Source organism: Manduca sexta, chromosome 13, assembly GCF_014839805.1.
Source record: "Manduca sexta isolate Smith_Timp_Sample1 chromosome 13, JHU_Msex_v1.0, whole genome shotgun sequence".
Lineage (NCBI taxonomy): Eukaryota > Metazoa > Arthropoda > Insecta > Lepidoptera > Sphingidae > Manduca > Manduca sexta.
Window position 1 is genome coordinate 2,358,515 of NC_051127.1, and position 27,943 is coordinate 2,386,457.

Consider the following 27,943-nt stretch of genomic DNA (forward strand, 5'->3'; position numbering starts at 1 on the left):
TTATTACAAAACTTTTATTAAAATCTTCAATATACAAAAATATGTGAGCATAACTATGACACAAAAGTTTGTGTTCTATAGAGGCACGAGTAGAAAGCACAGTTGTGATTGGTTGGTTCAGCGCCCGACGCGGTAATGTTTCGCGCGACTGGCTTCTCGACCGAAGCTGTCTATTGGCTAGTCATGCAACTATTAATAAACATTTTCATTCAATTTGTACATACGCTATCTCGCTCTACCATTGTTCATTTGTGCGCATGAGTCGTGCCGTTTATAATATAAATTAAAATCAAAATAAATTACAATTGGACGGCATTGTTGACGTTAAATTAGTTATAATACTACATTTTATTCTACACCTACACCAAATTATAAATATTTTATTTCCCTTACAATTTAGATAAATATAATAATTAAGGACGGAATTCATTGAGTATATTTTATCTTTTCATTGATAATTTTGTTTTGTACACATTTTTATTTAATCCAAACTTATCATATAGATTTTGTCTGTAATCGATTACGCATTATCAGCAAATTGATAAAACTAAGTATAAATTACCTAGAAATTCATATAATTTATGAATGAATATAATCTTGAATGAATTATTAGCTAGAAGTTGTAAATGAGTATTTGCAATATAAAAGAAAAGCAGGAAAAACAGCGTAAAAAATATAATTATAAAGCAATGTAAAATATTTTCTATATCATAAACAATATCGTCAATTGATGATATCATAAACTAGCATCATAGTATTCATAAAATTCTTATAATATTTATTCCAGTACCATAATAAAGACTCGAAGTACAATCAATCGGACACAATAAAATTTTGATATTAGCATCACAGTGACAGAGATTAAAATCGCCCTTTAACTTATAAAGAAATATAGAAACATATTTTTAGTCAACGAGACTCAAAACCATGGGCGGCGCGAGGAGTGGGTGCAAGGAGGTGCACCTGTCTGGAGCAAGTCCCAATAAACATAACTGAATGACAATGGGAATGGTTTAGCATATGCAAATACCGGCGCGATATTTATTTGAAAAAAAAATACTAATGTGGTACCCTCCTTATGCAGAAGCACCTCCCTAAAAGTAATTTTGGCGGCGCCCATGCTCAAAACTCCCAAGAGTCGAGCCATTTCAACCCAGCCATGGTGGAGTTCGGCTCGTTGGCTAGCGGCCCGTTCATGCCGTACGCCAACGGGGAAAATAAATAGAAACTGTACACCGTCGTAGACATTATCAGTCCTAAGATGCAGTGGTAAGCTGTCTTGCCGATCTCCGCGCTGAGGTAACTCCTGATACTGCTCAGAAGGTATTCTGTGAGGATGCCTGGAAAAATTACATCTTACAATGAAATCACAGACACTCATGTCTTTTATCGTAAAAGGGGTAAGTAGAGGCGCGTTGATGCATCCACTTTTTTTCTGCATTCACTTGTTTTAATGTTTTAGTTTTCTTCCGAAGTTTCGAAGACTTTGCAGCCTTCGTGGTCACGGGGAGGACTTACGTGTTGTTTACCCGCAAAGTCAAAGTTACAATAGATATTATTCCGCCGTCCAACATATTAAAATTTAAAATGTAGGTAGATACTAACATTTTAAATTTTAGCTTTTGGTGGTCCGATCTATTCAGAATGAGCTCAGTGTCTTAAAGTCTGGCAAACTTCAAGACACTGTGAGCTCTGAGTCTAAAATTCGCGTAAACAGAAGAAATCATTATGCAAACCCATACAACTGTGAAGTTCTCTATAGGAATTATAAGGATGTGTGAAGTCTACCAATTCGCACTAGGCTAGCGTGGTCAGTAAGACCTAATCCCTCTCAATAGTCGAGGAGGCCCGTGTCTAGCAGTGTTACAGTATATAATACAAGACTGATAGTATCATAGTGTTGAGCAAAAGCAATTAAAGCTAGTTAAAAATAACCGTAATAGATTAGTGGGAAATTGACTGCAAAAGTTCGATTACACAATATTTTGTTGTCTGTAATAACAATAAAATTTTTGTTATACCGTTTGGTAGTTAATTACTTTTGCTTTTTTTTCCTTGTATATATGATTTATGTTGAGTAGGTGAAATAAATAAAAAAAATTGACACAACACACGAACGGTTTAAAGTCTGCTCAGTCCGCCGATTTCAACCTCATCGAGCATGCGTCAGTAAGTTTCCCAAAATTTGAACACGGAAGGAACTTTTTTTACACTTTTCCAGAATATGGAGCCTTATTCCACAGGCGACATTGATAACCTCATTTTGTGTATGCTGCGCCGATGTAGAGCCGTCCAACATATTATGGCGGCTGTACACTCTCATGCGAGTGCTTTCGCAATGTCTCGTCGAGAGCTCTCGCGCGAAAGGTGGAGGGACGAACGTGACCTTGTACACTCTCGTTTATTCAGTACGCTTTGCGACCACCGAGGAAATGGACGCGTTGCAGGTTACGGCAGCTGTTACTTGGTTTACAGTGTTTACTGTTCCTTTACATTTGTATAAATGCCCCAAAAACGAATTCATTAATTCGAAAGCAAACCAAGTTGGTTTGTGAACTTCATCACACCCTGCACCAGATTTCAAAGACGTATTGATGTCCTGTATGTGCCCTCTGAACGTTGCCATAAGCGAAAGCTTCTTTTTTTTTAATTCATCAATAGGAAAGCCTGAATTAACTGAATGATGCGAGAGTATACAATGATGCACGTGCGCTGCCTCGCGGGGGGAAGCGAGACCCTTTGACTCGCGCTCAAAAAACCGACACCGAATGGAGAGCCCACGAGTGACTGCGAGGCATCGCGAGACAGTACACTCTCGCGCTCGCCTAGGCTCGTCGTCCCTCGACGAGAGTGTACAGCCGCCATTAAAAGTTGTTAGGAATATACTTTTTAATTTTTTCTTACTTATATTTTTTTTTATTTACATTGACTTGTTTTGTTTTGTTCTAGCACTAAGTGCGTTTTTATAATACATTTTTATGCTTTTACTGTCTTAAAATAGAATGGAAAATTAAAATGAATATTAAATTACGACTCTTGTATTTGTTATACATAGAGTCATAATGGGGGGTGCATAAGACGGACATAGAGGGGTCCTACTACGCGCCCACTTTTTTGCATTGCGATATTTTAAACAGAAACTTTTCTGGTGACCACGACGTTAGCAGACTTTGGAACTTCGCGTCGAGAGAAAATTAAAATATAATAAACCGCGATAAAATTCGAAAACTAGTTATATTTTTAGAAATTTCTACTCATTTACCAGAACATTTTTAGGCTGTTTTCGCAGACATGTTTCCTTTTACTGTTATTAACTGTTAAGTATAAAATAATGCAAAATATCAACTAGTCATCTACCCTATTTAACCATTTACTGGTAGTAGGTCGCTTATATGTGAGAGTCCACCTGGGTGGGTCCCACCGCAATGTCTATTTCTGCTTCCAAGCAGCAGTGTATAGTCACTGTTGTGTTCCGGTTTAAAGGACATTGTAGCCATTGTTACTACTGGACATAATGAGACTTAACACCTCATGTCTCTGGATGGCGAGTCCAGTGGAATACCAAACAGTACTTTGTAATTCAAGGTGTTGGATGGTGTTTCTACTGTTTATGGGCGGTCGTATTATTTACCATCAGGCGAACGGGTAGCTTGTTTCGTCATTCAAAGTAATAAAAATAAATAAACAAAAAACATGCACAAAAACAAAGTAGTTTACTTGATAAAGGTCTGCCAAAGGCTTCAGCTCGCTTCTCTCTGATGCTGTTAATGACATATACCACGAAAAATATACCCAGAAATACAAGGTTACTCCACCACACAATGGGATTGTCCAGTAAGTATATACGATGTCCACTGTCCGAAAAGAATTGACGCTGAAAAAAAAATTGTTATCTAAGGAAATACCTATTAAACCTTGCCCGCCATTTAATGAGCAATATAATTTGATTGATTACAATCTTGAGAAGGAAATGGGAGATTATCGAAATCGCGTCGCATTACAGACGTCAAACGAATTACAGATGGTCGGGCCAAGCCAGAAGGCGATAACGGCAATGCCTTGGAATTAAACTAAATAATCAACTTAGTTTGCACACGACTTGATTCGCGGTACCCTAATCTGGCATCAAGGAAAATGAAAGTTGTACCTGAACATAATCAAAATAAATTATGATTGTCGCTCAAATACTATCGCCATACAAAAACATGGTCAAGTCGTGCTTCTCTAAGCGTTGAAAAAAATGAAACTAATCAACATATTTTCAACTTCGTGATATAACTAGATGTTGCTCGCGGCTTCGCCTGAGCGAAAAGCTTTTCCCGCTACAATATCCCTAAATCACTGTACTAACTGTACTTTACTCAACTCGGGATTCAAACCCGGGACCGCAGAGTGGTGTACCGCACTCAATACAACTACACCACCAAGACAACTTGTTAAACTTAAAACAAAATCGTTTTTGCTTAAGTATATAGCTGCCGTATAGCGAACCCGACACAACATATAGGTACTGATATGCTCGAATGTTCTCTGCAAATCATTCTAATGTTATCTATTTTACATCAAGGGAAGCCGACAGGAACCAGGTCTTTTTTGAGTATCGGACCCCGCAGTCAACACCGAGGGTAACCTGCGAACGGTACACTGGTTTCCCGCGGCTTAGCGACTGTAGGGCCCTGGAGGAAGGTTGGAGGGGAGTGTGGGAGAAGGACAAGGAACTATCTTAGGATAAGAGAAGAGGAGAAGGTCAGGAAATGTTCGCGAGCCCTTCTTATTGGCGTGCTAAGCGCAAAAGCGAGATAATCGAAGTTTTGTAAATAGAGTTAATATTTTTGTATATAGAACTGAGATAGAGAAACTCTATTAAGGTTTTTTTAACAAGTTCTTTACAAGATACCGTTATTTAGGTAAGTTCATTGGGTGTGTATTTCTTTAAGCTATCTGACGACATAAAAATCAAGATTTTGGATTTTTTATGAGATACCGCTTTTGAGCTTAGCACGACAGTATAGGCCTGAATCGTATAGGCCTCAGTTCGTATTGGCAACCATGAGGTATACACATATAACTGTGTGCGTAGGACCGCAACAAATGTCCGCCTGTGCATGGGCGCGCATTCGTTGTGGAGACCAAGCGCCCGGGGGGGGGCATGAATCAGATTGTATGGACCCTTGGCTACTGGTAGCTGCCCCACAGTAGAAAAGACCAGGTAAAAGAAGAGTACATCTTAGTGGATAAAACTCACCCTATAGTTGATAGGCCATTGCCAAGGCTGCGAGGTGACCTCCCCCTCCTTGGGTTTGAGTCCAGTGTTGCCTTGAAACATTACCGCGTGGGATTCGAAGAATCGTTCTACAAAACCCGACGCGTACGCCTCAAAACTTACTTTTGGCACTAAAAACAGTAAACAATTATAATCTTGGTATGTTGTAGGATTTCGCATGCGAAAGACCTGAATGGGTCATTGAATTGTAAGTTTCCGCGACAAGAGAAACTGTTTGTTATGTTATAGTTATTAGAGGTTATATTAAGTGCAAATATACCGGCGGGAATGTATAGAACGATTGATAAAGGTGGAGGAAGCGAGAGAAGCATGCCAGAATCGTGCGAAGTAGCAATCCATAGTCTGCCTGCCCCTATGGGATAGACGCGTGATACTATGTACTATGTATGTATATATAATAAATATTATTCAACTGAATTTGTTCATTTTACCTGTAAATAGTGCACCAGTATGAGTTTGCTCTTAACAGTCTGCACCTCGTAGCCGTCCCTGCCGCCCGATATCACGATCTTCCACACGTTGTTCGCTTCTCCAATCCCATCCTAAAGATAAACACTACTTAACTATACCCGACACATTATTAAATAAGTTCTCTTTATTCTTTAAGTACCTTTTAAAAATAGGACTTTGGGCTATGTCTGACAAAAAAAAAACCTCGTGTTTTACTAATCTAGAAATTTAATTACTTGTGCTGATATTGTTAACTTTAAAACACAAAAGCGAAAAGAGTGAGTCAAAGGCAAGTTTCTTTTTTTCCTGGTCAGGTATGTAGTTGCATTTAGCATTTTGCTGGTAGGATATATTTTATATCCGCCCGGATAACGACCACCGTACACAAGGTGTTAAAACCCGCAACACGGACTCACGTAAGTGTCGCGTTACGGCATCAGCCGGTGTATGTTTGGGACCAACAGGACAGCATAATCCTACCCTGGACCCGACTCCACTAACCATCAGGTGCAGTTGGTTCACTTTGCCCAGCGCGTATAAATAAATAGTAACACAATGTCCAGGGCCCTTATTCTGTATGATAGTGTAAACGCGTAACGCGGCCGTGTCATGGTATCTTCGAGAAATGTGCGTGGAATGGTATTCTGTAAGCCAAATTTCTATAGTCCTAAACATGATGCGTTGTGTTACGCGCTTGTTACACACTGTCAAAATAACGTGCGGGATAGAGAATAAGGCCCCAGCCTGTTACTCTACCTGACACACCGCCCCGTATCACAGAACACGCGGCGTGGGGGATCAAGAGTTCATAAGTAGTAAAACATTGCTAGCGTTTCTTTTTAATGACGAAATATATTTATATTTTAACCTGATTTACGTTTGTTAGCCTGACAAGGGTCGGCTTATACAAACATATCGAACTTTTGGGTGATCGCTTTAGGCGCGCGCAACCCTTGAACATTAGATTAAAACATGGCAAATGTAATAAGCATAAATATATTAACGATAAGTTGTAATCGTGTAACAAAAAAAAAAGAAAATAAGACAAAAAATCCAAAAACAGGAGTAATGTCCCTTGCCCTGGATAGGGAAAGAAGAAAAAAATAAAAAACAAAACAACCCTAGAACATTAGATTAACACATGGTAAATGTAATTAGCATAAATATATTTAGGATAAGTTATAACGTGTAACAAAAAAAAATATAAGAAAATAAGACAAAAAATCCAAAAAAGTAGAAAATGTCCCTTGTCCTGGATAGGGGGAAAAGAAAAAAATAAAAAACAAAACAACCCTAGAACATTAGATTAACACATGGTAAATGTAATTAGCATAAATATATTTAGGATAAGTTATAACGTGTAACAAAAAAAAATATAAGAAAATAAGACAAAAAATCCAAAAAAGTAGAAAATGTCCCTTGTCCTGGATAGGGGGAAAAGAAAAAAAAACAACCCTTGAACATTAAGCGACGTGAGGGGAACACACTAACTACAGCATACCATTCCACGCACATTTCTCGAAGATAATATGTGACACGGCCGCGTTACGCGTTTACACTATCATACAGAATTGGGAGAGGATGAGACATCAACGATTAGGGGCAATATCCTTTCATTTCTTTTTCTTATTAGAAATAACTTAAATGAGTATAAATAAAAAAAAAATAATTACGTATTGAAATAGGGTTTACGAAATATTGTTCATTTTTTTTCCATCTCATCTGTCTTTGTTTATTGGTCTTAATTAGTTCTATTAAATAATATTTAGAATAAATGTACTAAGACAAACAAAAAGAAGAGGTGGAACAGAAAAATGGTAATATTTCGTTAAAAAAAAAACTATTTCGTTACGTGTATTTGTTTTGAAAAATAATCGCATATAAAAAAAGTTATAATTACGAACAAATTATTTTATAATTTTTTTTGTGATTTAAAATTACTGTAATCACGGTTACAATAACATAATCAACTAACTTAACAATTATAGTCAATCGATTATCTCGAATGATCGATCGATAAGTCACATGCGGACGGAAATACAATACTCTTGTCAAAGCAGTCTGAAACAGTTGGCTCGCCCGGTGTTCATGCAGATGGGGGTGAGCTTATCAGTTAAGATTTATATCTATGGTATTATAGATATTAAATGCTGTATCGACTTAAACTAATGCGATCTAAGCCGTATTTATATTACGATTATTTATTTATTTATGAATTAAGTATCACAAAAGCTTACAGTGGAAATTCACCAAGACGCTTGAGTGAAAAAAAACAAATAGACAATAATAAAACAAAACAAAACAATAAAAATTATCAAGAAAACACAACTACTTACATTCTACATTATGGGAACAGCTTATTCAACTTAAGAAAAATGCTTAAGATAAGTAACAAAATTACTTAAAAATAAATACACATTTTTGTAAATGGTGTGACTATTATCGACAAATATGTCGGCATTAGGGGTCGCAATACCGGAACATTTTTCAAAACCGGTATTTTCGGTTTTGACCTAAAATAAATTGCGGTATTCCGGTATTTTCGGTATTTAAAGAAATATTAGAAAAATAGGAAATATACTTACATTTAAGTTAGTAATTAAATGTCAAATTTTAATGACAGCTTACTGATAAGTTAAAGGCTAAATGAAAAGAGATTTTCATAAGCCAACGTTCATGCCGTTCTGATTTCTGAGAGCTGGCTCAAACCTCACCTTCCTTCTACTCTTTGCCCCCTCCCTGGCTTCATTTTGATTAGAAATGATCGAGTTCATAGGAGAGGGGGCGGAGTCACTATATATTTACGTAGCGACCTGAAATATAAAACTGTAATATCTTCCTCTGCTTCTTATTCTGCTTATGCGAAATTTCTGTTTCTTGAAGTTTGGGTCAAGAGAGTGAAAACCTTACTAGGTGTTATTTACTGTTCCCCATCTCTTGATTACTTCTCCAGTCTGGAAACAGTTCTGGAATCTATAAGATCAGCATATGCCCATCATATCATCATGGGTGATTTAAATACTTATCTCCGCCAGCCACTCTTCCCGATCTCTTAAACTCCTTACTGTCCTTGATTCTGATAAACTGCATGTCCTACCACTGCAAGGCACCCACCATAAAATGGATGGTCACGACACATGGCTTGACATTATCCTCACCTCTGCTCCGTCCCTTGTTTTCTCCCACGGTCAGTTTCCCGCTCCTGGCTTCTCTTACCGGGATCTCATTTACATGTCTTACGCCCTAAAACTTCCCAAGTTCCCCTCACAGATATTGCACTTGCGTAGTTTTGGTCGCATTGATGCGGATAAGCTGAAAGGAGACGCTGCTAACTTTAACTAGGATCACCTATTGGCAGCCACCTCTGTTGACGATGAAGTAGCAATTTTTAACCGCGCTGTTACTTCACTCTTTGATACCCATGCCCCTTTAAAAAAAATTAAAACGTCCTCCTACACTATGGATTACACATGGGGTTAGGATGGCGATGAGACGAAGGGATCGGGCTTTTCACCAGTACAGAAGGGATCGTTCGGAGGAGTACTGGTGCCTTTTTAAGGCTACAAGGAATCGGTGTATCCAGATGGTACGTAATGCTAAACGCCGACACATTCTCAGTAATATTTCTTCTTCCTCGCCAGCCAGTATCTGGAGATTTCTCGGAACTCTGGGTATTGACAAAGTTAAAAACATAGTACTCCACGGTGCGACTATTGGTTTGGATGACATTAATAAACATTTCACATCTGTTACCATGATTGATCACCAAACTAGACGTCGTACCATGGATTTCTTAGCGGGTCTATCTAGGCCTAACATTAATACTTTTCATTTTTCTTCTGTGCCGTTGGGTGAAATTAGAAAAGTCATCCTGTCCATTAAATCCAATGCCACTGGCTGTGATAACATCAGTCGTCGCATGATAATCCCTATCCTGGACCAACTTCTACCAATCATGTTCCATATCATTAACGCCTCCCTCAGCACTGATATCTTTCCGTCTTTGTGGTGGAAAGCTATCCCTCTTCCTAAAATTCCTAACCCATCACTTGCTAAGCACTTCCGTCCCATATCCATTCTTCCTTTTCTCTCGAAAGTGCTCGAGGCCTGTGCTCACAAGCAACTGTCTGAGCATGTGCACCGAAAAAACCTACTGTGCCCACTCCAGTCTGGCTTCAGGCCTAGCCATAGCACTATTACTGTACTCCTCAAAGTGACTGGCGATATTAGGGCGGGCATGGAGAATTCCAAAGTCATTGTTTTGGCTTTGGTTGATTTCTCCAACGCCTTCAATATAGTCAGTCACGACATTCTTCTTGCAAACCTCTCCCACCATATGATCTCGCCCATTGCACTGAATTGGTTCTCGTCATATCTTCAGGGACGGTAACAGTTGGTGCGCCTAGACGACTCTTAGTTTAGCTGGCGTGATATAGATTGTGGCGTCCCTCAAGGCGGCATACTCTCTCCATTATTGTTCTCTATCTTCATGAACCTCTTAACACATAATCTTCAATGTGCGTAGCATCTGTATTCTGATGGCTTGCAAATTTATTCTCAGAAGCAAGTCGATTTTGTGTCCGCAGCTGTAGATAGGATAAATAAGGACAATTTCGGCCTTTCGGTAAACCCCGCGAAATTGCCATGAAATTATTGTAGACAGCTCGAGGCTTTTAAACAAGTTGTATTTTACATCTATTCCCCCTGTTTTGTTTCTCAGCTTTGTTTATCTGACAGCTTGCTGTTTGTTCAGATCTGTTAATCTGACAGCCAACTAGATTCAAGTTGTATCACAATATTAACCAATCACAACGACCCTACATCTTCGCACTGCGAAGGCTGCCATGCCGTCAGTACTGAGAAACAGACTTCTTATCCCAGCAATGCTCCGTCCTTAGATAAATAACATCTATGAATAATGAGGAAAGACTTTATAGAACAAAAAATAAATAATAAGTTCTAATAACAATAACAATTAACAGTTAAGACCGCTATGCTTAGAACAAAACAAAAGTAGCAATATAGCCATAAGCCATGTATTTGCTTGCTTGCTCTTTATAGAATATACGCCTATACGAATGAATGAAATTGCAAGCAGCTTAAATTTTTGCGATTTAAAACTCGAGTAATTAATAATTATACACACATTTTGTACTGAATTTGATTTTTATAAAATACCGAATATCCCGGTTTTTGTAAAATCAATACAATTTTGAAGTTCCTAATTTGGTCCGGTATTCCGGTATTTTCGAAATCCGGGATACCGGTTTGCGACCCCTAGTCGGCATCCGGCCTACTCCCAAGATTCGCATATAAAAAAGCTATAGCCTTGGCGGTGGGGGTATTGCTTGTTTGCGTAAGATGTCAAGCAGATGGACCAGTGAGGAGATGGTGTCTTCTCCGCCCAACGGCCCGAATGTACTGGTATGGAACGTATAGGTGTATATTTCCACGTACCGTTGGATTGTCTATTTTATGCCGTAAAAGTAAATAACAATGTGAAATGCATGCTAATTTGCGCCTGAGTTGCAACGTATCGTAACCTGCCATCCCAGTCACAAAAAGTGAAGGAAATAAAAATGGGTAGTACCCATACATCCGAAGATATATGTATATAGAGTATTTTATATTATCATTTCATAATACTTGTTGATAAGCCGATTTTTGTGATAAAGCAGTCACGTACGTTGTATTTGGTCATACATTTTATTGATATTAATTTTTATCGTATGTTACATCAATATTTTTTATATATCGGCATTGGAAATATATCCCATTGCATCCGGCAATAAGTGCAATGGGGTACACACATATATAGAGTGTTGACTGCCGAGATATAATTATCATTTGCTAGTTGATATAATTATGCGGGTCTGTACGACACGGGATATACACGGGTGATCCCAGAATTCGAGTGTAGTTGTATACTTTATGTACAGTGGTCGCTATGGGTGTAGTATGAATCTATTGTATCCCAGATCTGGCTTGAAATACATATACGAAACTGCGCTGCTTTTCTCAGCAACATTTTAGGTGTCAATAGTATTTGTACTGGCAAACCTTAAGCCGTGGCGAGCTACAATCCTTGCCAAGTGCTATCGCTAAGCGAAGCTAAGTGCATCGCTAGGACGCGTTGTTAGGTTCCCGGTCCCGGTATGGTCCGGTGCAGCGTTCGGCGGGTGTGTGGCGGGTATGTTGCAGGTGTGTGGCGGGTATGATGCGGGTGTGTGGCGGGTAATAATTAAAAATATTGATACAAGTGCATCTAATGTCAATGGACATTTTATTTTACGCCTTCTAAGACACACCTGTGACAGAAGTGAACAAAATTTAGGTACGATAAGAAGTGAAGTCACAGAGGTCCGCACTGTGATAACCAATGTTTTACACGTTGTACGCATATATAAAGCTGCAAAGCGCCGAATATAATCATTAGCGCTGTGTGCATCGTACGGCAAATGACGTTTGAATATACACCTTATATACCAAAAATATATTTTTGATTTTGCCAATATTAATATCGCTTACGCGCGGTGAATTAAGCCTTGAAAAAAAAAAGATAAACTTTTAAATGGATTCATAGAATTTTATAATTTACCGAATCAAGTTTATACGTGTGAAGAAGGATCTTTACAGAATGTAGAGGATCTTGTAAGTATTATAATTTAATTAGTAAGACTCAACTTTCATTTGCGATACATCACACTATTGTCGCATACTATTATAATGAAATTAAATATTCATATCATTCATAAGTCATTATCATTAAAATATGGTTCTTATTTTATTTAATAATGAAAAATTTATTAAAAACTTTAGGAAGAAAACATTTTTTAGAAAAATTTAATATTTTTAAATAATTAAGAATAGAAGTGAACATTCAATTAAGTATTTAAAAACTTAATAATTATCTGTTACAATGTTCATTCTAAAAAGGCTTAATATGATATTCTATTAAGAATACTGTCCAGTCTTAAAGAACACTTTAAGATATGAGTTTTCTAGATTTTTTCTAAGATTTCATTAATATCGCTGTTTATTTTCTTATAAGTATATTCTTTTTTCATATTTTTTATTACTACTGGAAATTGGCAAAATTTTTAAAAAATCTTGGCAGTCATAATTTAAAAATCAGAACAAATATTTAATATAAGTTTTTTTTGTTGTCATCAATTATTTATTAGGTATACAGGGTATCCCAGAAAATAGAGTCAAGCGGAGGTCCAGAGTTAGAGCATCCCTTGGGGTATTCCAATCACCCCCATGTATGTTCCGCGATTTTTCATAGTTTTCGAGTTATGAACATTTTCTGAATTTTAAGAATTTTCAATTTCAACGATTACATGTTTTTTTTTTAAATTAGAAGACTTATTCGAGATTTTTTTTTTGCAACTAACTTATCATTAGTTGTACTTTCTTGTTAAAAACAATCAGCTACGAAACTTTAATGAATATTATGAAAATGTTGGTGTTAAGTGAAAAACTTACGTTCTATGAATTATGATTTTAATTTATAGTAATAAATTTAAAATCTAAACAGGTGTCTTCGTGGGTCTAAGGGAGGGCAAAAACTTCTCCAGACGCTCAACGTATATATTCATTAAAAAAAAACATAGTCCTTCATGGAACATAGTCCATATTTTGGCTAAAATTAACCTTAAAGACAGCAAGGTGGAAAATAATTAAAATTTGTCACCAAACCACGAGAGCGAATCATGCAAAATTAATTGAATGCCAAATACTTAACTAATAGTTTTCTTGCAGTCATTTTTGGTTGTTCATAAACTAATTAACCATAGGAATGATGGCACAACAAATAATTGTAATCTGATGGCAAGTTTTAAGCATTTCCCACCTCGCTGTGTTTTAACGCTGATTTAGCCAAAATAGCCCCCATGAAGGACTATGTGTTTTTAATGAATATGTAAGTTGAGTGTCTGGAGAAGTTTTTGACCTACCTTGGAACCACAAAGTCACCTGTTTAGACTTTAAATTTAATTCATAATTCATAGAATGTAAATTTTTCACTTTACACCAACATTTTCACAATTTTCATTAAAGTTTCATAGCTGATTGTTTTTCACAAAACAGTACAACGAATGATCATTTTATTACAACAAAAAATATCTCAAATAAGTGTTCTACTTTTTTAAATAAAAAAACATTTAATCGTTCAAATCGAAAATTCTCAAAAATTCAGAAAAATATTCATAACTCGAAAACTATGAAAAATCACGGATCATACATGGGGGTGATTCGGATACCTCAAGGGGTGCTCTATCTCTCGACCACCGCTCGACACTATTTTCTGGGACAGTCTTTTCAATTAGTACGTAAAAATTATAAGCATAATATAATTTCATAGTTGCTGAGGATTGTGCACTCATATAGAAATTGTATATTTTTTCTTTCCCTAAGTATATCATGTAGAGTACTTTATACCTTAAACTGATTTTGAAAAAGGCAACACTAGAGTTTCTGGTCTGTTCTTCTCTGGTGAGAACTGCTTTCCGAACGGGTGCTAGAGTTAATATTGACGAAATCTAAATAATGTATAGCATTTTACGAATTCAAAATAAATTATTTCATTTAATTTCATTTACATTATTGGCTATGAACCTTAGGAGGTTTTATATGAAACAAATAAAAAAAAATGTGTATGTCATTAGTATGACTTATTTTTTTTTGGAAATATTAGGAATGAATCAGTTTAACTAGGATATGCGTATGACTGTCAAGCAACATACTATAAAGAAGTTTTCTTTATTAATTATTATTTCAAGATTACAATTAAATATTACGGTCAAATGAACTTGCAAGTCGGAACAAAAATATGTGATATATTTTATCCCAAAGGGGTAGACAGTGGCGCAACCAGGGCTACCAATTCTCCCTTGTGTGCTCCATCCTATAATCTGAAAGGAATGAGATTACCGCCAAATCAACATAAATTCTAGACTCCAGGGTAATATTGAGCGGCTACACCCGATATCTTTGTCTGATCTGGGATTTGAATCCAGGACCTCAGAACAGAGTTGTAAAGTAATCCAGTAGTCAACGCACATTAAAACAATTGTATCAATTATTTGAATAAATTATTGAACTCCTAAAACAACAAACCTATCTATTCAAAATAACAACAAAAAAGATTATTGCTCCAATATCTTCAACAGGGCGGCAAATGCTACAGGACCGAAGTCTTCCTCCATGTTTCGGCTACGCGGAACCTTGATTCTAGAAAGTACATAAAATGTACGGCCAGAATGCAGGAACTCCAAGACGAAGGTGTACAGGGGGCTAATGATGAGCACCATTGCCAAGATATGGAGCAAAAACCTGTACTTGAACCGTTGTTGAACGAGGAGGAAATCACCGTTGACGAAGACATACCAACTGGTGGCATACAAGATCAAGATCCTAATGATCCAATATTTAAAAGCTTGGCTGAAGTATCCATGCAAAAGTATTTGCAATCTATTGGCAGTATAGAAGCTCATAAAGTAGTGCGTGTTGAAAAAGCCTCGACGCAGGTCGTAGCCGGATTAATGACTCGAATCGAGTTCGTGATTTCGCCTTCAGACGGTAATTCCGGTGACGTCATTAGCTGTTATTCAGAAATTTGGGAACAACCGTGGATGAACAAGAAGGAAATCACCGTTCACTGTAAAATTAACAACCACAAATACAGAGCCAAGCGAGACACACCAGTTGGTGGCATACACGATCAAGACCCTAATGATCCAATAGTTAGTCAACCACAATGAAAAATAAGTCTTACTATCTAAAATAATACAATTGTTATTTGTTAAAAAACTTAGAGGTTATGTGTACTTATTAATTTTTATTTTTCTGTTTTTTGTTACATTTTTTTTGTATTTTTTGCTAACCAAATTTTACGTTCGAGTCATCGCTTTTGTAGTAAGAATACATTTTGGAGGGAATTTTTAATGATTGCTTTTACAATAAAATAATTATTTCTTATTATATGGTATTTTATTTATAAATATATGACATTTTATTCCTTACTAGCTGACCCGACAGATGTTGTCCCGTCTTAACTATGAATTTGCAGCGCGCATTTTGTCAATCACTGTCGGTTATTTCAAACAATTGACAGTTATATAAAATTTATATTTTCGGTAAGTTTTCTTAAATTTTCTGATTTTCATCGTAAGTATTACTTATTTCTTTTTTTTTTCATAGGAACCTTCTCTTAACAATAACAAACACAACAAAAAAAATAATAGTGAAATCGATCCAACCGTTCACGTATGATGACGTGACTAAGGGAAATAGGGATTAATTTTTTCATATATAGATAGAATTTTATAGATTTTTTTAAGAGAAGCAATCCCGTCATACAATTTTTTTTTACCGGAGTTTTGGAGCAATTTTAAAACCTCTTAAGTACCAAACGAAAATCAAACGAAAGGCTTAGAGCTTTCGTAAAATTGACGCTAAACCTGCAGACAAATGTCTGCAGGTTTAAGACCCAATGGGCACACATGTTCGACTTATCTAAAATTATGTGTGCATTTTTTGTGAATTATCACTTGCTTTAACGGTGAAGGAAAACATCGTGAAGAAACCTGCATACCTAAGAAGTTCTTTATAGAAATTTTGTGGGTGTGTGAGGTCTACCAATCGCCACTAGGCCAGGGTGGTGGACTAAGGCGTACTCCCTCTCAGTAGTAGAGGAGGCCTGTGTTTATTTATTTATTTATTTAAGCCTTTATTGCTGATACTAAACAAACATACTGAAAATAACATTTTATTTTAACTTAAAATTCTAACATCGGATTTTCGGTGAAGTGATCAGCGTGTTCTGTAACACGTAGGCCTCTTCCAGCTCTTACCACTCTTTTCTAATTTTGGCCTTCCTTGACCAGATTGTACCGCTAATTAACTTAATGTCATCGTTCCGTCTTTTAGCTTGTCTGTCTCTTCTTCTTTTGCCGTCCCTTGGTTGCCATTCCGTTATAATTTTTGTCCATTTTGTACTACTTTCCCTTGTTATGTGCCCTGTCCATCGCCATTTCAACAGTCTCTTTTTCTTTATTATGTCTTCTACCTTTGTTGTAGTCCTGATATCTTCTGCTCTCTTGCGGTCCTTTAGCAATATGCCCATCATGCTTCTCCCCATTGCCCTTTGACACGTTCGCAGTGTCAGGAGATGCTTCCGAGTCAACGCCCAAGTTTGGCATCCATAAGTAAGGCATGGCAAGATACACGAGTTACACAGTTTTTTCTTGGCTGTTACAGGAAAAAGCTTGCTTTTAAATATCTCTTTAAGGAACCAGTATCTATTCCAGGCACAAGTAACTCTTCTTTCTATTTCTAAGTTTGTCTGATCGCTGAATGACATTAATTTTCCAAGTATGTGTAGCTTTTAACATATTAATCAATTCGTCATCTACTTTTATTTATTAATTGCACTTAATATACAAATGTATACCGGCGGACTTAATGCCATAGGCATTCTCTACCAGCCAACCTTAGGGTGGTTCAGAGATAATCATGGTAGGTATCTCACGGTAATATGACACTGAGAAAGAAGATAAATATATAAAATACCTATAATAACTATAAATACAATATAAGTAACATTGTAACTAACAAAATACATAAAATACATATTATAATTCCATAAACACAAACATATACATAAGAATATAATGTAATATTATAAGTTAAGGTGGTGACTATTCCGCTTCATTCAGCAGTAACTGTCAAACTCTATTTTTGAAGGCAAACCGAGTGGTCGACGGTCTGATTTCGGTTGGAAGTCAATTTCATAGAAGAATGGATTGGACAGCCAAAGAACAGTAAGTAAAGTCAGAGCTATGAGGTGGGCATTTAAGGAGAAGATTGCTAGCTGAGCGAAGGTTCCTATAGTGACTATTACAGAGGTATTGGAAATTTGAAGATAAGGAAGTAGGAGGAGTAGGGAAAGAAAAGAGAATAAAGTAGTTAGTGCTCGCAACGAACGCCGCTGACGTATAGGCAGCTATTTAAGTTGTAGACGATAGGAAGAAATGTAATCATATTTACGGAGTTTAAACACAAATCGAATGAGTTATTTAGAAGTCGGTCTAGTTTGTTGAGTAAGTCTGCATTCAGATTAAAACAGCACACATCACCATAGTAGATTATAGGAAGGATTAGGGTTTGCACCAACAGAGTCTTGGTCTTGGGCGGGAGAAAACGGCTTCGGCGGCAGCTTGCTGTTCAGCACACCCGACGATGATTGTGCGCAGTTTGAGAGTCGGGAGCAATGACTAAATATAAAGAGGACAGGCCTCAAAAGTTAGCTACATGAATAAGTTATATTTATGTCAGAGAAATCGACGCAGAATTGTAAATATATATGTCTATCTCTTTTACACAAAGCTTATTTGGAACGCAACAAAAAAAGACAAAAATAATAGGTTTCTTCGAATATGGCACGGCCGGTTCCAAATAAGGTCCATCTTTTCAAACTTTACTCAGTTAATACTTAAATTAAAACGGATACCGCGCGTCACCTCCCCAGTAACCAATCACAAAAGTGCACTGACGTTCATTGCTTTCGTGCCGACCATTTTGTCAGGGGCACTGTGTGTAACCTCAGAGGCGGTCAGTGTCTCAATTTATAAAAGTTCTGATTCAATTTTCTGTGTTTTAGTAATAAAACCCTGTCGTTTTGTCATAATTCTGAAATAGTAATGTTAACATACTTTCAGAACATGGATTGGCAAGGTAAGTTACCAAAGTTATTGCTTTTTTATCTCGATTTTGTTTGGTTTTTTCAGGACATATCTAAGTGCCTATGTAGGTCCACTTTTTTCGGCCCAATAAGGGCCGGACTTTATTAGGGGTACTTATTTTTAAAATAAGCATGATCAGTTATTTATATAAGTTCAAACATGCACATGGCATTTTTTTGCTACGATAACGACAGTTCAGTACACTATGCACAAAAATACCACTTGTCTAAACACTTTTTCTGCGTTGGATTTTTTCGCTTTCAAATTTTATAAAATTTTATTTACGCAAATTAACAATACCTACCTTTTGTCAAACGTATTTTTTATTTTATTTTAATGATTGTTCATCCATTACTATAAGTATATTGTTTTTAGTAAAGGCAAGAACAGAACCTTTGCAAAAAAAGAAAAATGGGGCGCAGGATGGTCTCAAACTGATTTTCAGGATGATATAAAAAAAACAACGAAATATCTGAGCGTCAACAGCTATAAACTACAACATACCACGGCGAACATTGAAGAATCATAAAAAAACTGGAAGCGTGGTAATGTCATGCCACTATCAGAATAATAAAAAACGATCTGATATTCAAGAGTCAACTTTTAAAGAGTTTCTAACTAAGGCAGAGCCGAGACGAAAAGCATTAAATTACGTCAGACTGAAAATAACCAAAGATTTATTTAAAAAAAGTCAAGCAATAATACAAAAAGCCCTGCTAGACTAAAAATTATAACAACAATACTAATGGTCAAAAATTAAAGGCAAGAGAAAAGTCACCTAAAGTTCTTAAGATTAAACCAGATAGAATCAAATCCAAGCAAAAAAATTAAACTGAAACATACGGGCCAAGCCAAAAAATACAAAAAAGTAATAAATGATAATAATTATTGTTATATATTATGTTCTCTAACAACTTTAATTTAGTTTTTAGTTATTTGATGAACAAATTATAAGTGAAACGTTGCCATTGTTTAAGTTATTTAAGTTTGTTTTAATTACATCTATGTTGATAACCAAGCAGAAAATATATAAGTACAATAAAAATATATATGCATATTTATTTTTAATCTCCTAGGTGCGGTGCGGTGGGTAGGTGCGGTGGTTGTCATATTTGTTATTTTCAAGCACTTAATAAGGTCCAGACTGTGATTAAAAAAGTGTAATACCCAATAAGGTCCAAAGACAAAAACAGAAAAAACTGATTGATTAGTACATATTATGATTTTCTTAGCTAGAATCAATAAAAAATAGCATAAAACTACAATTTGTTTCATCTGTAACTCGAAAATAAAATAGTTGTTACATATATACATTTCCTAATACTTTATAAGGCCCACGACACTAATTTATAATAATTTCCTTTTCATTATACGAAATTCACGAACTTAATAGCAGTTTAAAACCAATGCTTTCTTAAGATGTGATTTTTCTGGAATATAATGCCTAAGTTCCTGCAGTTCAATTATGGACCTTATTTAGAGCGCCAGTGCCCAATAAGGACTATAGACAAACTTTCAAAGAACTTTTTTTGTAAGCAACTGGCCACTGCTGCCTTGTTTTTGAACAATGTTTACTCTTCACATAAAAACGGTTTATTTGATCATAATATCTTACATAGCAATTCACTTCCCAAAATTGATTTATAAGGATTTCCAAAAACCCGGCCCTTATTAGATGCAATTACCTTAGTGTCAAACGATGTAAACAAATCTTCATAAATATTGAATTTAAAGTAATATAATAATATTCTCAATTTTTTAGTTTGTTTATTACTGTATTTGTTAAGTTTCGAAAATGACTCAGTGTTGTGTGAAAGGATGCAAATCGAATTCACGCAAGAAAGACCCCGAAATATCTTTTCATAGGTTAGTAACTGTTTTTACCGAAAATTAGTAAATATCTTTGTATATTTACTTTTTGGATTTGTTTTTGTCAATTAAAATTATATTTGGATCTGGTTTGTTAAGCTTTGGACCCTTTTAGGAGTAATTTATATCCATTAAAATCATTATGTTTGTTTACACACGAGCTTAGGCATGGGTGGATTTGTTTAGAAATTATTGATATCGATATTTTAACAGACGCCCGTTTATCAGTTACGGTTTTTATCTTGAAAGAATGTTAGAGCACACATCAATATTGTATTATCCAGAACGACAAACTAAGTGAAATTAGAATATTTTTTAGATTACCAAAAAATTTAAAAACCAGTGCAAAATGGATTGAGAATATTGGGCGACGTGATTGGAATCCTACACCAAATACATATATTCGTTCTTTACATATTGAGAAGAAATGCATAAACCACACGTTAAAAGTACCGCGAGTAAAAGATAACTGTTTTCCAATAATATTCCCGTTAAGTAAAATAGTAATGATTATTATACTTCAACTAATAGTAATATTACTTTGATATATTTCTATAAATAAAATTAGAATTGTTATTGCATAACCCATGAAGCATAAAAGAAACAACATAAAGATGAAATGTAAGATATATTTTTACAATTGGCGGTCTTATGTTTCGAGCAACCTTTGCGTGCACGGAAATAGATACATAATCATATTGTTGTTATTGCAAATAATTATTATAAATGATTATCTTAACCACCATCTTTGCGCTCATTGATTTCAGTTTGCTGAGACATAGCTATGTTTCTCGATCAAAGAGCATAGTAACTAATTATAAAATAATAGCAACCAAATAATTGCTGGCTACGCTACCTTATTCCATTTATTATGTGTTAAAGTAAATATCTTAATCTGTAACTTACATTTTCAACAAGGAATAGTGGAACATACAAATATACAAAATGAATCAAACACAACTGGATGTTTGTCACAACAAGTACTGCTTTCTTTAACAATTGTTACTTATAAATCAGTTTCAGTTTGTTTGTTTATATTATGGTTTGTTATATTATGGTAGAACCTAACCCTCTCTTTTAATTCTTCGATGTCGATACAAAATTTTCGGTACTAGCATATCACTATTGTAAGGGGCGGAGTCGGCGCCATTTTATGCATTCAAAGTGCCGCATGTCACGTGACCATATCGCTCATCCTCTATACTCTTTTATTGGTAGGCAGGCTCTCCCGTCCGTCTGCTAAGGCACCGTGATCCGCACCGTGAAAGCGCACCGTGGAACCTGAAATCAGAATCCACCATGTCGGAATGCAAGCAAGGCTTACATTCCGCGCCAGCGACTTGTGACAGCTCACAAGCGCGGATGCCCAGAACACACAGTTAGCGGTTAGTAAATTGGCACACGCACCTTAGCAGGAACAACGATATGTGTGACAAAACGTAGTTGGAAGGTGTAGTGCCATGGCCAAAGACAATTGCTAAAAAGAGGCGGCGACTGACGTTGCACGCTCAGAACAAGAACAAGCATAGAAGGAATCTAAATTACCCTTATATACTTATCCTATTTTTTCAAATAGACCAAAACCGTTGAAAATAACGAGACAAATATTATGTTGCTAAGGTCGGCTTGCGTACACTTTAAAATAATCAAATGGTTACCTTTGGTCCTCTTTATGATGCCGAATTAAAAAGCAAATAAAATGTCAAATGTTCCAATACCAATTGCCAATCTCAAAACAATGTTACAAACGCGCCCACACAATTTAGTTACGTTATACTTTAGCGCGTGCTTTTCAAAAGTGGCTACATGTTGTGTAATATTTTTGTTGTTAATTTTAATAAACACACAGTGCTGTTTAAGTAAAATATAGCCCTAGGAACAAGCAATGGCCTGCGTTATTGTGGGGTGTAAATCTCATTCTTTTCGTAAAGAAAATGAAACTGAAATCATCAGTTTCCATCGGTGAGTAAACAAAAAACCTAATATATTTGCTTAAACCCTGTACATAAGTGCAAAAAGTGTTATTAATTATACTTTATTATGCTGTAGTCATATTATAATCTGCTGTTGGCCATTCGATCCAGTCATTATTAAGTATTTTTCATTTTTACCAATTTACGTAGTCGTGTTCAATAGTGTTGTGCTACATATTCTGTCGATAACATAGATGTTAGTATATTGTAGTTTACTATTTTGCATAAATTGCCTTTTACTTTCAATATACGGTGGTGTAATGGTAAAAGCCACTTGGAAATCGTGCGCGAAGGCTGAGCTCGAGAAAACTATCTGATTTTCATAGTGTGTTTCATACAATGTGTTTCATTGCAGATTCTGCACAGATGATGCTATGAGGCAAAAATGGATCGTTGCCATAGCTCGTCCCAATTGGCACTGGAAAAAACAGCACCGTGTTTGCTCTAAGCATTTCGACAAAGTTTTATTAACATTGAAATAAGTTACCAAACGTATGTGACATGAATGATACCGCTGTTTTAATTTTACTGTCCCATTTTAATAGCTTCTGTCAAATCACACTGCTTGGGTATCTTTTAATCCTTAAGAAAGTCAGAAAAATACTGGCTTTCTCCTAGACGAAATTCCGGTCGATTTTTGTTTTTTACTTACAGCGGTTTCCATTCCTTCCGAAATTTCTAAAATTTTCTTAATTCAATAATCTAAATGCTAAACCATTTTTGTGTGAATGACGTTTCGGAAGGCATGGAAACTGCTGTAAATAGCAAATGAAAATTGGACAAAATTTAGCTCGGAGAAAGCCGGTAGTTCTATAGTTTATTGTAATTTAACAGCTTACTAACGAGTGCTTTTATATACCCAGACTTCTTTTGGTACTTGAATACCAAAGCAGGGTTCTGATATCTTTTTTTAGCCTTTATCTAAAATAGCAATTTGCAACGGTTTGTAGTTGACTGACCGAAAATTATTTATTTTAGCAGGTCTGTGACTTTACTATAGCCGATAGAGAAAGCATCTATCGATATCGATAAGATGTCAGAAGGGATCGCAACACAATTAAATTTCTTGCTGTCTAAGACAAAGTACACTGAAATTTCATAGTGTTACTTCTATGCTTGTCATTGTTCTGAGGTTACTTCTATGCTTATCATTGTTCTGAGAATGGACATTTCAAAGCAATGATGATGCTGATTGGCAGTTATAATTGCGAGGGCGTAAATCATTCACTTTATAGCCACAGACTAATTAGAAAAACATTAGTAAGTTAGTAACGTTAACAGAGTAATTAAAGTATAATTGGTAACGTTACAGTACCCCGCCGAAAAAACCAGAGTTTTACTTATAACTAAATATAAGTAAAATCCGTCTACCCACCTAGCATTCTTGTTATTTCATCCTTTCATTACATCCCTTAACATTCATCTCTCTAACAAACTGTTTAGCACCAAATATATGATCGAGACCCTGTTGACTAGAAAGTACTTTATAATATTCAAAGACTTTCCTAAAATAACAAACAGATCATTTGTACCATACTATAACATTCGAAATACTAAGTAGAAGATGTTATAAAAATGGTAACGTTACAAACTAGATTAACAGAACAAGCTATATATTCTTTAAAACAAAACTATTCCATTTTAGAATCTTTATTAAAAGATATGAAAAGAAATTTATTGCCATAGAAATCATGTTTTCTTACGAAAAGAAAGAAACGAAAGTTAGACATAGAAATTAAACTACTTTTCGGATTCTATCGCGGTTTTTTATGTTTTAGTTTTCTCCCGACGTTTCGAAGACTTTGCAGCCTTCATGGTCACGGGGGGGACTGAGGTGTTATTCATCCGCAAAGTCAAAGTTACAATATCTAGGTCTAGGTCTAGCTCCTAAACGACTTCTTAGCCCATTATGAAACTTTGCAGGGATTATCTATACAATAGTAGCTATTTTTAGAAAAAAAAATATATAAAAATATGCCAACTTTGTGAAATTCAAGTTTTAAAGTTTCAAACATACTTTTTTCAAAAAAAATATCCTTTTTCAATTTCCAAAAATACAATATAAAGCTTATTACATGAAGTATTTATTTCATTGCTTTATCTATTTTATTGTAGCATTTAACAACTTAATAATTGGATTCGAAGTGGCGTATACCAGCCGGCCAGTCAAAACTTAAAAGTCCTTTAACTCGCTAACCAAACTTTATACTTTAAAAATATTTCGTATCTGGATCGAGGACATATACAGGTATAACATAATCAAATATTACGAAAATCTGAGACATCGAATTTGTTTGCGTGCCCGCTTCACGTGGAATGCTCCTATAGTCACAGCCCTAGCGGCTCGCATTAATACGACCCGAGCAGGGATGTTATGGAGCTTCGTAACCGAAACTATCGGATATCCGAAATAAAAATATATCCGTAACCGTATCCGTTATAAAAGTTTCGGATACGTTACGGATAACATGTTCCGACAAGTTTTTGTTTCACCGCTCACGTACTACGTGAATTTTGTATAGTTTGTTTGTTATTTTTAATCATAACATAAACTCATTCATAAATAGTATTTTTTAGAGTATATATAGTATTTTTTATTTAGGAGTAGGTAGGTACTTAATTTAATAAAATGAAGGAAGTGTTGTGTTACGTACTAAATTGATTTATAAGGACAAAATGCGTCCAAAGTAATTTAATTTGGACATTTTTTGATCAAGTTAAAGGTAATTTTGCAAAATGTAAACAGTATGATCAAATCTTTTCACGGAGAGTAGGTGGCACTACTTCACTGAAACTTCATCTCAAATTAAAACACAGAGGTTTACACAACACAACACTTAGTGTTCCGAAAACCTCTGTGTTTCGTCGATAATTAATAAGCGACGATGACGACGAACGATAGTTAGTAATCGTCGCCCTACTATATTACATAATATTTTTATTTTACTTTAATTTAATATCCGTAAGCGGAACTATCCGAAACTACCGGATAATCCGAAATAATTACATATCCGTAACCGTATCCGAAACCGATATAATCTTATTCCTATATTCATATCCGTATCCATATCCGAAATTTCATATCCATAAAATCCCTGGACCCGAGTGCCCCCGAATGGGCTCAAGCGTCGACCGCCCTTATATACTTATTACTAACGTATAAAATGAAGCGTTTTTTTCATTCACAGTTTGAGTATAATTTGTAAAAACACAGGAAGGCATTTTATTTATAAAAATACAAAATGTTAGTAAGCCGTCTAGCCGCGACAGTGGTTGGAGGTTGACTAAGTGAATGTCGGGCAATCACCTTACTTTCGTCTTGCCAGTATTGAGCGCGAACAACGTATCTATGTAATAAAAACATCTTAGAATATAGTATTGTTATGCATAATATGGGGATAGTTTAAAAAAGTCAGTCAGAGTTTGGATGTGCACCAGAATAATTATGGACCTTATATGAGTTCATAACAAGTATTATTGTGTATGGCAGATATAATTTAAATGGTTTCAAGAATAAATTATAAAAGTAGTACAATTTATTGTACATTTTATTATTTCATTGACTAAATGTGGTATAGTTGCATATCTGCTTATCATTTCCGATATATTACTGTAAAGAATAAATTAAAATACTCAAATAGCATGCTTACAAATCTCATTCCCTGGTACTTGTCACCTCCATATTTATCACCCGGTTTCTCAAATGGGAATGACCCATCATAGCCTGTTAACTCTCCAGACAAAGCTATCAGCATCTGGAAGAAAAGTATTAAGGAAATACATTTTTAAACCCACATTTTATCCTTGAACTAGTTGACCCGACAGACGTTGTCCCGTTAGTCCATTGAAAAGTTACATTTGGGGTTGCGTTTTTTAGAGGACGCAATTTTATTTTTTTGAAGTGTAGGGGGGGTCAGTGTAAAGCTAAAACCAAGTTTGTGGGGTCGCCACCCTTGTCCCACGGCCGCCATCTTGAAAATAGGGGTTGAAATGGTTTTTACGATGTATCTCTTAAACTATTTATCTGACAAAAAAAATTATAAACATTTTTTGTTGCAAATTAAATTCTCTACAACTTTGGTCCAGTAACTTTTTGTCGTAGAACTATAAATAAAAAAGTTATAAGCGAAAGTGTTAAGAAATTCAATGTTAAGCAATGTCCATTGCAACATCATCAGAATGTGTGTTTATAAGGTTCATAATACCTTTTTTTGTACTCTCATTACGTACAACACAAACCCGCGGTTGTCGGCTTGTACGCGAATTACTTGGATCCTGAATCGCTTTGGCACAGATGAAGCAATTGTTCACAAAAACAAATTTTTGCGAACTGTTTCGGAAGTTACTGTACATATTGCGTGTTTTTGTTATTACGTGGACAATCGAACCGATAATGTTCGTCGTCGCAGCAGCAGCTCCAGTAGTTTATCGTCAGTTTCAGAAGCTCCAGAGCCAGACTTTGATTTCACAGTTCGTAAAAATTTGTTTTTGTGACTCTTGCGACTCTTATTAGGTCATCCTAATAAGAGTCGCAAGAGGTTGCTGGATGCGGCCCACTTCTAATAAATTTATCAGGAAGTCTTTGGGGGAGGCCTATGTTCCGCAGTGGCCATTCTACTGCTGATGACTTTATATCAAAAATATAAAAATAATTACCAAACATGGTCCGGTTCCAAAACTTTGTAAAATCTAGTCACAAATGTAGCACCACACAGTATTCCAAATGTCACCCACCATCTGGAAGTTGAAGATTAATCGCATTTAAAGGAGTTTCTATGAACTCACAAGTTTATAACGTTAGCTGTACATAATACTACCGTTCAGTGGCGTGCCTACTATGTCGGGTATGGGCAAGCCAAAGCAGTACAAAAAAAAATTCGTCTCCGTCTCACAAATTAGTGTTAAAAAAATTTGGCCCTCATGACCTCTAAAAGAAGTTAAATTACCTATATCAATTATCAACTAATCTCAGAAAAAATAACAGTACAGCTACTGTCGAGTGTCGACGCGCAACGTTTTGTTTTGAAATTTCGTCACATATCTACCTAGTGTACCTACTTAATGGCTGAAATAATAAGGTTACATTTCGCTGTTTACCGAAATTATTACGTTTATATGTTTTTGTAAATTGGAATATCTCTTACATACAGCGCCGATTAAATCATTATCCTTAACCAGAAGTATCCCAAACACTTGTCTCGTTCGAGAAAAATGTGCAAAGTCAATGATACAACTTAGGTAATGTTTATTCGTATGGAAGTATCCATCACGCCAATTAGTTTTGGATACTAGACTAAATACCTTATAAGGTTCTTCAACTCAGGAGTACATTTCGCGCCTCTCGCCAGCTTGTTGAATGTTGTTGTTTTTCATTATAACCTAACAAATTTACTTTCTTCTCGGCTATCAAACTTTCACACACTTGAAACTATTATAAGGTATCATTTCACTCATCTTCTTTATATTTAAATATTTTAAATAATTCAAAAACATGTAATCAGAGACCAATAAACTAGACATGTAATAAACACAAAAACTTTAAAAAATGTATCGCCAGCTCAAAACAAACAACTAGTGTTGCCAGTTACTAATCGCAAATCATACTCAATTTTTTTACTAAA

At 35.6% G+C, this 27,943-nt stretch overlaps 1 protein-coding gene and 1 non-coding gene across 5 annotated transcripts; one reads left to right on the forward strand and one right to left on the reverse strand.

Annotated features, from left to right (window-relative positions):
- On the reverse strand, nt 1–27,899 carry LOC115450502. Of its 3 annotated transcripts, XR_003939297.2 has the most exons (7): nt 27,624–27,899; nt 26,979–27,059; nt 25,973–26,077; nt 5,716–5,826; nt 5,246–5,394; nt 3,718–3,874; nt 1–1,340 (listed from the first exon to the last, which is right to left on the reverse strand). It is a non-coding gene; the product is annotated as an uncharacterized LOC115450502 (transcript). The 3 variants fall into 3 exon arrangements; XR_003939298.2 differs by lacking the exon at nt 3,718–3,874; XR_003939299.2 differs by lacking the exons at nt 1–1,340; nt 3,718–3,874; nt 5,246–5,394; nt 5,716–5,826 and adding an exon at nt 20,998–21,630.
- On the forward strand, nt 7,745–15,718 carry LOC115450501. 2 transcript variants are annotated; one of them, XM_037438064.1, is made up of 2 exons: nt 7,745–7,834; nt 14,908–15,718. In XM_037438064.1, exons 1-2 carry the CDS (start codon nt 7,760–7,762, stop codon nt 15,496–15,498), a joined length of 666 nt encoding a protein of 221 aa, XP_037293961.1. In that variant the 5' UTR covers nt 7,745–7,759; the 3' UTR covers nt 15,499–15,718. The 2 variants fall into 2 exon arrangements, with proteins under 2 accessions (XP_037293961.1, XP_030034392.1); XM_030178532.2 differs by lacking the exon at nt 7,745–7,834 and adding an exon at nt 11,074–11,158.
- Nucleotides 27,900–27,943: the final 44 nt, after the last annotated feature.